At 37.5% G+C, this 13576-nt stretch overlaps 1 protein-coding gene across 2 annotated transcripts in view; it reads right to left on the bottom strand.

The window, feature by feature from the left end:
* The window catches only part of PAX3 (paired box 3), a 362599-nt gene extending 349503 nt beyond the window's left edge, over positions 1 to 13096 (bottom strand). Inside the window, exons 1-4 of one of the 2 annotated variants that reach the window (XM_044070370.1) lie at positions 12682 to 13096; positions 10081 to 10316; positions 8741 to 8870; positions 6326 to 6487 (exon numbers count right to left, since the gene is read on the bottom strand). In XM_044070370.1, coding sequence (XP_043926305.1) covers positions 6326 to 6487; positions 8741 to 8870; positions 10081 to 10316; positions 12682 to 12766 — 613 coding nt within the window. In that variant the 5' untranslated portion in view covers positions 12767 to 13096. The remainder of the gene's footprint in view (positions 1 to 6325; positions 6488 to 8740; positions 8871 to 10080; positions 10317 to 12681) is intronic. The other variant, XM_044070371.1, reaches the window with a different exon arrangement.
* Positions 13097 to 13576: the final 480 nt, after the last annotated feature.

The raw sequence follows: 13576 nt of genomic DNA, 5'->3' as shown, positions 1-13576 counted from the left end.
GGTAGCATTCGAAAGACATGCGTGCGTAAATGGGCGTGCCTTCGTTGAAGGTTGGGAGTCGAGCTGGCACCTCAGCATTTTGTAAAAATCTACTGCCAGTCATTAGCTGTGGCAACCCCTTACCGGGAAAAAGCCGAAAGTCAAACAACAACAACAACATTGCTCCATACTTGACATTTGATGTTATTGTAGACAAATGTCAATAACTGGAATGATAAATATATTTTAATATATCAAACTGCTTTCAACTTATTTGCTGAGGAATTCAGGACAAAGTCAAGAATATTGTGAGAAGGCGTAAAATAATTTTTTCAATATTACTCTAACTTAGCAATTATAATAGAACAACAGGTTTTATATATTAACATGGATTTTCAGAACAATAAGAAGTATGAAATTCTAATGTATGGCATTACTGACTGACAGTAATTCTTGGTGTTTGCCAGAAAATCAAAACTTCTGTGTGAGATAAGGCAAAGCTATCAGGCAAAATCAGAGGCATTCTGCAAAATTAGGGATGGGTTAGGGGCATGGATAACACAATGGTTGTCACAAAAAGGTAGGGATATTAAATACAGGCTGCAGAAATCATGAACCCATAGCGTTTGACTACTTGGGTTTGTACTTATTCCCATTTGATTGGTATGGAACATTAATATGGGTCATTCTATAAACTTTTCAAAACATTAAAAAGCATTTCATTAGCTTGTACGTGAAGGACTGGAATTTAATTGCTGTTAAAAATTCTGAGAGGCTATATAATATGCTGATTAAGAATAATTTAAAAGGTGATAACATTAGAAGAGTTTGACTGTTATAGAGATTTAAAAATGTGTCATTGTGAGATGTTTTCTAGACAGACAGGATTATTTTTTATTGAATATATAGTTATAAACTAGATTGATATCAAGCAATTTATGTACAGTAGGTCACATGTTTCTTCTAAAATTTGTGAATTTTTTTTAAAGTGTTACTAAAAGTATAACATAATTATAGGGACAGGATGATTGGAGACTACTGATGTTGATCTTAACAAGTAGAAAAGTTCATGGAGGTCAGAATAGATTTCAAATCTGGATATTGTTTCAGCAGAGCGACAAAGGCATTAAATTATGCAAACTTACAGGACTTAAGAAATTTTTCACATGATTAGGAATGATTGGGTGGATGAATGGAGATGAAAGTATCTGTCTGTGAACAATAGGTGAAGTGCTGGACTGCCTGTAAACTCTCATACAGTAGATAAGAGTTAAAAACTCAATGTGAAGACTTACATTGATGAATAACGTTCTTTAAAAAATAAATTTTACATGTAAATTGAAATAAATGCTGTATTGCTGAAATGATTGTTTTTATTGGTGTAAAGGCTTTATAGATTAAACTGTACACCACTGGACAGTATGTATATTTTAGAATGTCACATTTCAAGAACTTTATAAATATGTTACAAGATGTTGCACCAATCTTTGAGGCTTTTTTCTTTTTCTATTGAACTTTAATAGATTGGGTTACTGGGTGGAGGACTATGGTTTTGTATTATGATAATTTTGACTATACAGATGATAAATATTAACAAATTTTGAGGATCTGTCAAAAACAATTCCCATTTAGTACTGTTTTAACAAAACTGAATACAACATGAAAGGAAGGAAGGAAGCAAAATGCATTTAAGTGATTTTTTATTTATCCTCTATCTCCTATTTTACTTTTGTCTTAAAAAGTAAGGAAAATAGATGGCCTATAATCACAGAAGCATGAAGCCTTAACTGCAACCTTGACGGCCTGCAGTCTTCGAGTGACCCACATACTGGTGAATATGACAGGGGTTACAGAGTGAGTGGTGCTGATGTACCCATCCTGGGAAGTGTACTGACTCCCAAAAAATGCTATATATCCCAACAATGATGATACCCATCATCTTCTGGGAGTCAGTACAGCAGTGGCTGGGTATCACAAAAAAGCATGAGTTTCACTATCAGAAGAACCATGATGTGGACATGCATATCAAGCAGAGTTTGCTGTAGCTGGAGTTGGGCATGCTTGGTAGTATGCATGTATGGTACACTGGCACTTCAGATCAAGCCCATCAGCTGCAACAGGCTACTGGAGGCATGGCTCAGTTAAAAAACCCTGGTGAATTAATTTTATGATTCTGTCAATCAGTGAGTATAGAGGGTTAAGGAGCTGTTAATGAGCTGTTTCCTGTGGTCCAGGGTTTGATTCTCTCAGACTTCATTGTCTAACTGTGTGACTCTAAGGAAGTGACTTAACCAGATAGCACCCCCAAGCTGAGTCTGAAAAAGTTCCATAGAGACCAGTGCTCTACCCCAGTAAACAAATACAAAATAAAAAATGTTTTTTGATGGCTGTCTGTTAGCTGATAGGGAAGAAGGGGGCCCGCTATATTACAGATGTGCTGATAGTTAGCAGTCAGCAGGGTAAAAATATAGAAAAAAGAAATACCCTATTAGAGTCTTTAAAAGGGAGCAAATGGGTTGGCTACAGTACTTAACAAACACATTGGGGACATTAACAACATATGACTGGTACAAACTGGTAAACATTTATTTTCATTTTTTTCAGTTCATCATTTTTGTGGGTCGCGGTGGTGCAGCGGTTAGCACTGTCACCTCACAGCAAGAGGTTCTCCCATTCGAATCTCGGCTGGAGCACCTTCTGTGTGGAGTCTGCATGTCCTCCACGTGGTTGAGTGACATAAAAGACATGCAGGTAGGTGCATGCGTGAATGGGCGTGCCTTCCTTGAAGGTTGGTCATTGAGCTGGCAACTCGGCACTGTAAAAATCCACTGCCAATCATTAGCGGACCAGAGTTTCACTGTGGTGACCCCTAACCAGGAAAAGCCGAAAGACATTACTCAGTTCAACATTTTTGTGACCTGTGCAACACAAGAGAGGAACACCTTAGATCTTTTGAAGCATTTACAGTCACTAAATGAACTTGGATTCCAGTGGAAACAGTAAAATTCCAAAAGCCTGACACAAGGTGTCTTTATGTGTGAACCTTGAACAGAACTATTTGTTTTAGTTATAGACACTATTCTCAGACAATGCAGGAGCTGTACTAATCACTAATCCTGTCCATTTAATGTACTTATTGTTTTAATGCCTCTGCTTGCTACAAGACTGTCTAATCAATTATTTCATCATGTCACAGTTCACAGCATCTTAATTATTTGAATATTGACTTAAGCAAAGCTGAGTTTGAGTGAAAATAAAATTTTTACATTGGAAGATGATAGTTATATTCCCACACAAACACAGATGTAGACATAGACACACACACACACACACGCACACACACACACACACACACACACACACACACACACACACACACACACACAAGACTCCTCTCTGTGAATCAGCATGCCATTCTTACTAACACATAAATACAACATTTTCTTGCTAAACAGCTTAGAACTGTACTCACATTGTTTACTTTGAAGTTGTGTTTTTATTAATTCAGTTATTTGAAGTGAAACTGCTCAGACTGAGTTTGTGAAGTTATATTTAATGTAATGGCAACAATAAGGACATCTTGAAAGAAGGATGCATTTGCAAATAAAGAATGCTTTCAATTGTCTCCCTTTGAATGGCATTTGGTATCCTCGACTGGCTAGAAAGACTCCAAAAGAAACATTTTGTAGGTGAAAATGGACACTTTCTTCATGGTGAAGAGTCCATAAAACTGCTCAGAGCAGTGACTATTGGGGATCACTGAATAATTCATCCCTCATTGCCAGCCCATAATGTCTTTTCACAGCCCTTTGTCGGGGCTGTTTTCTCTTCTTTTCTCCCTGAATTATGAAAAGGTTTGCCTGCCTTTGTTCACTTCAAGCTGCTGCTAGCTTCCCCTTTGTCCTAGCAAAGCTAAAGTGTGAGTTTCAATGGACTCTCTCCCCTTTGTTCTCCAAGTTCATCTCCAAGGGTGGATTGTGTCTTGAAGGCCTTCTTTGTAAAAGCTGGAAAAAAAGTTGTACAAATGTTTGACCAGATCATTTGGAAATGTGTTTTACTCTAGCACCTATATGCAGACAAATTATATCTGCTTTGTGATCATATAACAAGTGCTTAAGTCATTTTCCCCTTTTTTTCTTTTTTTTAATCATACCTTACATGTATGTCCATTTCAAAACATCCATCTTTCTGCTATTCTTTATTTGCATTTCCCACATCCTTAATTGTACTGCAGTTGGTTTTCTGGTGTTTCCCTAAAGGAGAAGTAGCACATTTATTCCCCGTTTTACCTAAACTAGGTGGCTGTTACACACATGTAGATGCTGCGTTTGAATGTACTACTAGAGTCTTCTTAATACACTATTCCAGCTGCAAATGATTAATGTAATAAATAAATACAAGCCCTGCCACAACAACCACCCAACTGCTGTATAAATACCTTTAGACATCGTCTCTCACATGAAAACAATGCCTTCTGTATTTGTATCTAACTCTAAACAGACTCAACAATCTATAGCCATACAAGTCCGTGCTATGAGCAAATCACTAACAAGATCATCCGTGTTATGTTTTAATGACATACCAATGAACTATTTTTTGTAAGTTACTAAAATAAAGCACATCGCTGATTCGTTTCACATTAAAATATTTATTTTTACCACTGTTTATCTGGCTTGAAAGTAGACGCAGTGCTGGGTATCAGTATTAAATAAAACAGGAGCAGACCTTGTCTGTAGCTTCTACTGAAGTGTAGAAGTATTATATATTTAAAACGATGAACGATGTGCCAGTAAATCACGAAGTAACAGTTGTGTTGATTATTATAATATGGGAATAGTGTAAATATTGCTGCGGAGATTTACCTCTCAGCTGCCAATCTGTCATTTCAAAAATTGCTGAAAGGGTGACAATAGGATGCCGCGCTTTAGGTATTCCCCAAGATAAACAGACAGTAAGTAAATATAATGCAGCGCAGAAAAAAAAATGTCCAGTTGCAATTTAGAGAGAAGCCAGAGGTTCGACACGAGGAAATGACATCATGATGTTTGCTGTCCTTCTCTGAAGACCAAGAGCGACTCATCTCAACAGGTTCCTTATAGTAAGAAGGCTAAGTGATAATGATAATCCATTAGATGACATCTGGCTGAGCCTAGGTTCTAACAGCTGCCCTACCCTGCACACAATAATAACCAGTAAAATCTGTTCATCTCCACTTCACCATTATTGATTATGAAGAAAGTTGGGAAACTCGTTAAAATCACTAAGCACAACTGCAGTCCATCTCACTTTCAAGAATGAACCAGGTCACCTATCCAAACCCAAGTCATTGTTTGACGTTAAGTATTTATTGGTTTATGCATTCATGATTTCCTCGCAGGATTAAAGCATATCGTCTTTGTACCATTATTATATTCTGTGTCTTGATTTCTTCTGCTAATTTATTTCGTATAAATGAAAACAAGTTGTTTGCTTTTGGAGAGAGTTTGGTTGCAGTAAGGAATATGTTTTCCCCAAGATGACTTATACTTTTCTGCTGCCCTTAACCTATACATAAATAAGATTTAGAATATATTTATGTACCCACAGGAATACAGTGTAGTATTTCCCATCGTCACAACTACACAGTAGCCATAAAAAGACTTTGAGAAACTAAACCGGTAGGCATCATCTCGTTATTGCACCTATATATGCAGCTGCCATTGTCAGATGAAACTGAGCAGAATGCTGGGCATAACTGCAGCAAAGCAAGGCACCCCAAACACACACACACACGTTGGTACCACTCGAATCACTACGTCTGGGTAACACTGCACTTTCAAAGTACTTGTAAGTTTGGGCATCAGTTATTAGCTTGTTGCCGTTGCAGGCACCTATACCTGCATTGCAAACCAAGGGTGTTGTCAAAATTTCCTACACAAACCTTCTTATAGCTCCACACTAACATTAAAAACATCTCAGAATGTTGCTCGCTACACTTTTAATAAATGTAGGCATTACCTTCAGCTGTCCTTTAGACACTCAAAAGGATTTCAGATAACTAACCCAGTCGGTAAACAAGATATTGTGTTGCGGTCATTAACTATCTGCAGGATTGCATAAACCAAATAGTCTGACAGTGGCTCTGTGCGTAGTGGTAGCACCTCTGACTACGCAGTTGACATAGATTCCTAGTTAACCAAATTATACTGTTTCCATTTCCAGTCAAGCGGATTCAATAACAACGGGGTTGTTCACTCAAAATGCAGTAAACACAACTGGTGCTACAATTAAAATGTAACAGTTCCTTCATTTCGCTTCACTTGTCCAGTTAAACAAGAACAGGGTCATCCAAATTATCTTTCCTTACCTCTTTCTTTCAAAATGCCATCAATACTGTGCTTTGCCCTTTTCTCGTTTTCTTCTAACTCTTTCCGTTCGGTCTCTGCCTCAGATACTGTTGTTGTGTCCACCTCATCATCGTCTTCTCCTTTCCCAAATTTACTTCTCAAGATGCGGCTAATGGAACTCACTGTCGGGTTAAAAAATGCGCAGCGCGTTACTACAGTTGGCCCAGCAGTAACTCCAAGTGTTAAGACTGCACAGTGGGTATTTGTGTAGCATTTAATATGCAACAATAAATAATATATTCCTTCAATATCTGTAAATTTTACGTCTGCTCAATTTATTGAGATTTTAATGCCTTTCATTCTTGCCAACATTTCAATGCAAAATTCTGGGTAGTGTGTGTGTGTGTGTGTGTGTGTGTGTGTGTGTGTGTTTAACGAAGTTGCCAACATATTTTTGGATGTAAGCTACCAAATATAATCGTTCCAGTAAAGTCATAAATTGTTGCGACGTTTTACATTGCACTAATAATTAATAACGCACTTTGCAACAAGACAGCAACAGGGGGAGTGCGTAAAAAAGCAATCAGAAAGAGTGGTGTGACAATAGATTTTTGGGAGGTCTTTTCTGAAAAGCAGACCAAAAGTAGCAGTTACAATCCTTATAAATTAGTAAATTAAAGAACAAATAACCTGCAAAGAATATACTTGTTTCACAAATCTAATGTGTTACAGGTCCTGGAATGGATGATTTTACATATCCTGTACAAGACAAAAAAAATGTGTTTTCCTGCGTGGCTAGAGTAAATGCAGCAAATGAACTGTATATGGTTTTATACAGACGCACAGATTAAAGTTAGAGTACAGGTTGCGTGTATTAGTGACCCTCACTGCCCTCAAAACGCAATACGCTTTTTAAACGTCGGGACAGCGGTCATCACATAAGAAGCCGAAACTTTCTTTTTTTTTCTGAGTGAGATTCATTATGTGAGAGCATCTCTTTTTATGAATGACCCAGAAAACTGTTTCTGGGTAAGTGGTAATATGTGGCTGCAAACTCGAGCCTCTGTTTACTACTCGTTTCAAACATTAATCTTAACTTCCTATACTCTGTCACTGGGCACATAAGTAAGCACCAGTTTTACAGCTTTGTAGCAGGTGGAATACCCTTTAGGTGACAACACTAAGATAGCACAGAGCAAGCTAGAATATTCTCTAAAACATACTGTTCTTTGCTTAACCGTAGGTGTTACCAGTCCAGTTATACACGGTTTAGTTTTGCTTACTGCCGTCTTCTTTTGAAATTTTCAGACAGCAGTTTAACATTTTCTAACGTAAGGTTATCACCTTTCAAATGCCCAAAGTGGGACATTTTTTGTAGAAATGTCAGATTTTGCAGGACAAAACATATCCATGGCCAGTACAAAGGGCAGAACTTCACTTTTGCCAAAAATAAAAGCTTATTCTTGTAACATTTGAGTTGCGTATGCTATTGCATATAATTTGTAGGTGTTTCAGATTTCATGTTCTATGCAACTATTAAAAAAAACTTAGGAAATATTTTTGTCCTAAAATCCCAGGATATTTGCCATGTTTTCGATTTTTTTCCAGGACACAACTGCCCAAAGAGGGACTGTCCCTCGTAAAGTAGGACAGGCAGTAACCCTACTAACGCGTATATTCCTATAACCACTGCATCTGGACTAACAGTTCATTTTTCTATTGCAATACATGACAAAAATAAACATTTAAGATTTGTGTTGAATTCTAATTATCACAGTACATATAATATAATGGACTAAGTTCTGGACTTCTAGGACCACTACTTCGCCTCTGTATCATTTGTAAATGCTGCACTTATCCTAGTTAATACTCTGAATAGTCCCAGTATCACCCCCCCATTCGGACAAATTTCTGCCTAATCTATACAAATACTACCCGGGTCTCCTGAAAGTATGCATTGGGCCTAGTGGGACCTGGTCAGTGAGAACTAATAATACCTACATAAACGTGTAGGCTTCCTAGGCCTGACCACTTCGTTTCTACTGTTGTGCTGCCTCACTTGTGTATCTGCTTTGAAGGTGCGTTGTGACCGGGTCCGTCCGCAAACCCTGGTATCAAATAAATAAATAAATAAGCAAATATGATAACAAAGTTTGTCGACTGACAACTGTAAATACACAGCACTTCTCGGGATCTGAACCTAAATGCTGCAGGTTACTCAATGTTTCCAGTATTTTGGAGCGCTTGGGGTTGTTAACTAACACAACTCGATAGCCACATATCATACCGGTTCACTCATACAAGGGTGACTTAAGGAACTGACAACAGGGATGTGTGCCCTTCTCCAAGTCATGCTGGCATGCAAAAATGACTATTAGTAATTTACATAAATATAAAATGTCAAATTTATGAGATAGCAACGAAGTATGACATACCTGAGGGAACAGAATTACGATCACAGACTCCGTCTTTAAGTAACTTGTCCCGGATTTCCCAGCTAAACATCCCCGGATTCTCTCTCTTGTATTCTTCTATTTTCTTTTCCACATCTGGTGTCGTTACCTGCTTTAATGGGCAAGTTGCAAAATTAATTGGTTATACTCGCATCACACAATGAAAAAAGTCCAAGTTTCCACACTTTACTGACGTAAGACGAATGCTGCTAGCTCTGACAAAAAGTAAGCCACCTATCTATCTATCAATCTATCTATCTATATATCTATCTAGCTAGCTAGCTAGCTATAAGTCAAACTCGAAAGTTAAGCATGTAGTTTAAAGTATGTTACGCTTTTTATCGGAAAAACGTTCCAGATCAAAAGAAATAATGAGCTGATTGATGACTTACTGTTGATTTACACAAAGTATTGTATAGTCCCAGGTTGTACTATTAAACGGAAAATTCTAGTCATCGCTCCATATCATGTCAGCACCAGCCTATACAGTAGCTTCCATAAAATATTAGAAGACACATTTAGACTTGCAAAACACCAGCTTTGATACAAATACCAAGTTCCTAGTGGTCACCTTTGTTGACAAGACAAATAGATTTCTTGTCTGCAATTAAGACAAATATAATTCTTGTATGCAGCATAGACAGGAGCATGCCTGTGTCTTCTTCTTCAGACAGACATATACACAGGTGCTCACACACAAGTCAAGCAGGCGATGTTTATCAAATATGGCATAGTCAGTTTGCTTCACTATCACAATACTTGTGAAGCATCTATAAATGCATTACAGTTAATTACTATCATGACTACCCAGTTGTTTTACTCGGCACAACATGCAAATAACCACTCAAACTGATTGAATTTAAGATAAAATATTCACCCTACAGCACAGTGCAATAAAAGTTTCAAGAAAGCACCTTAACTCAGAGCAACCTGAATTTTGCATCATTCTAAACCAAGCTTCAAAATAATGAGTGCTGGTTAAAAGCATAGTTTAGTAGCTTCTTTTAATGGCTTCATCAATGAAGTGCACAGTCGTCCCACCTCCAGGTTGATGGCCATATGACATAACATTTTGTAGTGAAAGCTCTGAAATGTTAGTTACAGTAGAACGATTTAAACTGGCTACATATTTGTGGTAGAAGTCATGTTGTTTGCTCAGTAGGACTGACATACTCAGCAACTAGCCAAATGACCATGAGGACATAAGCGTTTGCAAGTTTTCTAGCTTTACAACATCTGGCATAGTATTTGATTGATGTTGCTATTGTTTACACAGTCTACATGTATGATTTCCCAGTAATCCATAAAGAGGTCCTTCTCACCTTGGGCTTACTTCCTCCGATAGCCCCTGGTCGTATGGATCCAGTTTCCTGGTACCGACATAGAATTTTGGAGACGCACCCGTGTGACACTCTTAGCTGGCGTGAGATAACACAAGGTCTAATCCCATGATGAGCCATTTCCACGATTTTATGTCGAATGTGGTTCGGTAGGGGTCTACCATTAATAAACACTCCACCAAGTTGATTTACTCGCCCTTGCCCTAAAGGAGTGGAAACTTTTCAAGAGAAAAACATATATTATTAGTGCTACTTTTCATTTTGTGGCCTGCACACTTCTGTTTAATAGCCTGTTATTTAAACAACTAACTGATCCTGATGGTTCTCTGGACCACTGATCAAACAATTGCAGACATCACAGTATTTTGTAAACAAGTTTAAATAATATTGTACATGCAGAAGAATTTCCAAAAGCAGATGATTTGGTTAGTATGTTTCACAACCCTATAAATAAGGTACAGTTAGTTGTTTCAGAAGAAATTATGGTTCCCCTGTTTTAAAAAGGTGTTTTCTTATATGTGCTTGGTTTATCTCCCTTAATGTGTGCGTGTATATATATATATATATATATATATATATATATATATATATATATATATATATATAGTTACATTCCTAGGTTGGTCTGTTAATTCATTTTGCTTTTCATTACTCCAGTATTAAGAGAACAATAGCTGACCACCTGAAATAATTTCGCATATAGAATGGAAGACAATTGAACATACATTGTACTCATCGATTTTTAACAGTTCATGCCACTCAATAAAATATAACGTTAATAAATAAAGCAATGAGTCGACATTTAACATTAATTATATTGATAGGATCCGCTATTCTCCAGAATTAATTAAAGAAACTGTGTTCCTACTGCAAAGAACAGCTAAACTAAAAGTACAGAGGGTGAGTGATATAACTTGTTGAATACGGTATTAAATTCATTAGATACTTCAATGTATATTCAGGCATTAGATGTCGCTACTTAATATCCTCAAACTTAGCTAATGGGAATTACGACCCCCTTTATTACTGTATGAAGAAAAGAAAACAAATTAAGGAAAGGAAAGAAAACAGGTGTTGGTTAGTTAAGCACGCTTATAACGCACACCACTTCGCGTTACCACTTTTTCTCATGCACAGCATACGATATTTTGTTGTATTTTAATTAACCTTAAACTTGAAGTTGTATTTAATTAAGTGCCATATATATTTTCTAAACAAAGCACAGCAATGATTGGAACCAGTCTTCCTTTGAATTCCAGATGCCCGAAAGTAAACTCCAGGTAAATATAGCTCATTGGATTTTTATCCCACCAACACCATTCCTTCCCCATATACCCCCCCTTTTCTTCTTTCTCTATCGCTTGTTTTATTTGTGGACATTGTAAACACTACACTCATTAAACACTAGTTTTTGTAAGTATTCTAATATGTTAAGCAACCGCCCTTTACAGATCGCTGTACTTTGTCTCATTACAGTTTATAATGTCTGTCTTTGTACACCTGACTTACAATACTTATGTGCTTAATCGCTTTCACAATACCGCTGTTAGACTGTATCTCATTGATATACTGAGTTTTTTCTGGGGTGTAGGCCCCCCAGCCCCCCCCCCCTGGAAATAGTCCTACTGGATCAGTGCTCTACCCGGTCAACAAGCCTTAAAAAAATCAATAAGAACATTGCAGCATCCCATTCTCATTAAATAAGAAAATGCTCCAGTAGTTCTTTTGGGTCTTTCAAATCAATACTTCCAAAAATTCTACACATTACTTTTTTACTGTCTGAGATATTAATTCTTTGGCCCATTCTGCATCAGTGAAGTTTCAAGTAAAAAAAACACACACACACACACACATATTAGTCAGCAATAATACAATCACCGACATTTTCCAACAATAAGTAGTCTTACTCCTGTCAGGTAATTTTCCCCTTAGGGTCCACCTAACATTACCTATAATTTGTATTTCTTTTGTTTACTTAATGTTGTTTATTTAATGTTCGGTTAGTTGAGTTTGTTTACCGGGGTAGAGCTCCAAATTCAATCTAGCTTATGTTTAAAGGAAGAAATCGCAATGACAAGTTTCAGTCCAAGCCCGGAAGTACAGATAGTATCAAAACAAAAATACACAAGATCTTGCAATGAAGAAAAAAAATGGTTGTAGCTGAATAAATTCAAACAGGAAATTTAGTGCAGTTCAGTAAAATACTTAAAAAGTTGTGCAAAGCATACTACTGCACCGTTACATATGGTATTATTCTACACAGGTGTCAATTTATCAGTTTTGCTGAGCATTAAAAAGTGTTGATGCTTACAAAATTAATAAGAGATCCATAGCATAAATGCATGTAAATGCATGATTAGGTGAAACTTGAGGACCAATGCGCATTAAATGTACTTCAAGTACGGTCAGCAGGATACAATATGCTGTTGTTTCAGTATACTTGTTTGCACCAGCGAAACTGCCATTAACAAAATAGTTCCAGTAATAAATAACTCAGTAAAACACGCAACACAGTTATAAATAATCATTCACACCGCATCTGACATTCACACATTTTCTGTTTGGAAAATGCAGCATCCCTACCTTCCAACGGAAAACCGCTACGGGGATAGTTTTGCCCTGGTGCTGGGCGCATCATCCTAGGTATGGCACCAGCCAAAGTAGCCATTGCTGGAGATCACTTCACTTATGCAGTTTATATTTCCCTCTAAAGATCCAGAAATATGTAAACAAGATAAAGAACTGCTGTAGAGATCCAAGCTTATGTGCCACTTTCAGAGATGACAAATGTCAGCTGAATGAGTTAGAGAAGCCCTTCAATGCAACAAAGCGCTAAATGAAATCCCAGACAACGACACAAAAATTAAGTTTTATACAAACTGTAAAGTTGACTTTGCTGCGCCGTCTATATTAATTTCAGCTAGTTTTGTTCTGGTGTGATATGAAAATCCCAAGTCATTTTCAAATTCCCAATTTTCTCCCTGTTGCCGTAAATGGAGTGCTGTTCTGCCCGGAGGATTTATTTGGTTCTTTTTCCCTTCAGACTTCTAGAAGACAGCCTGCGCTGTGATTGGACAACAGGTTACTGTCCCGGCTGCAGAAGTTAAGACTTGATTGGCTAGTGCAACTAACTCTTGTCTTCTCAGCAAGTTGCAAAGTCTCTGTTTACAGCTACTCCCTGCCTTAACTGTCCCTCCCCCCCACCGTTCTTCACAAAGTTTGAAAGGGACCAAGATGAATGCACGTGCAGGGGGTGATAATTGTTGCTTTGCCCTGCGTTTCTCTGCTTGACTTTCGATTTCTAAAATGCTTGGCAATAAGAGCTGGCACTGGCATTAGTGACAGTGTGCCATCACGAAGTGCTCGGTTTTATAATAGTTTAAACTGGTTGGGACTTGTGTAAGCAGCATAAGTCTGTATTAAGGTCCCACCCATTCCTTCTTCCTTACTTAAAAGGAACTAAAGAATGAACACCTCA

This window comes from Protopterus annectens, chromosome 4.part1 (genome assembly GCF_019279795.1).
Source record: "Protopterus annectens isolate FY-2018-M chromosome 4.part1, PAN1.0, whole genome shotgun sequence".
Lineage (NCBI taxonomy): Eukaryota > Metazoa > Chordata > Ceratodontiformes > Protopteridae > Protopterus > Protopterus annectens.
Note: the sequence above shows the minus strand (reverse complement) of the source record. Positions and strands in the feature narration are given on the sequence as shown.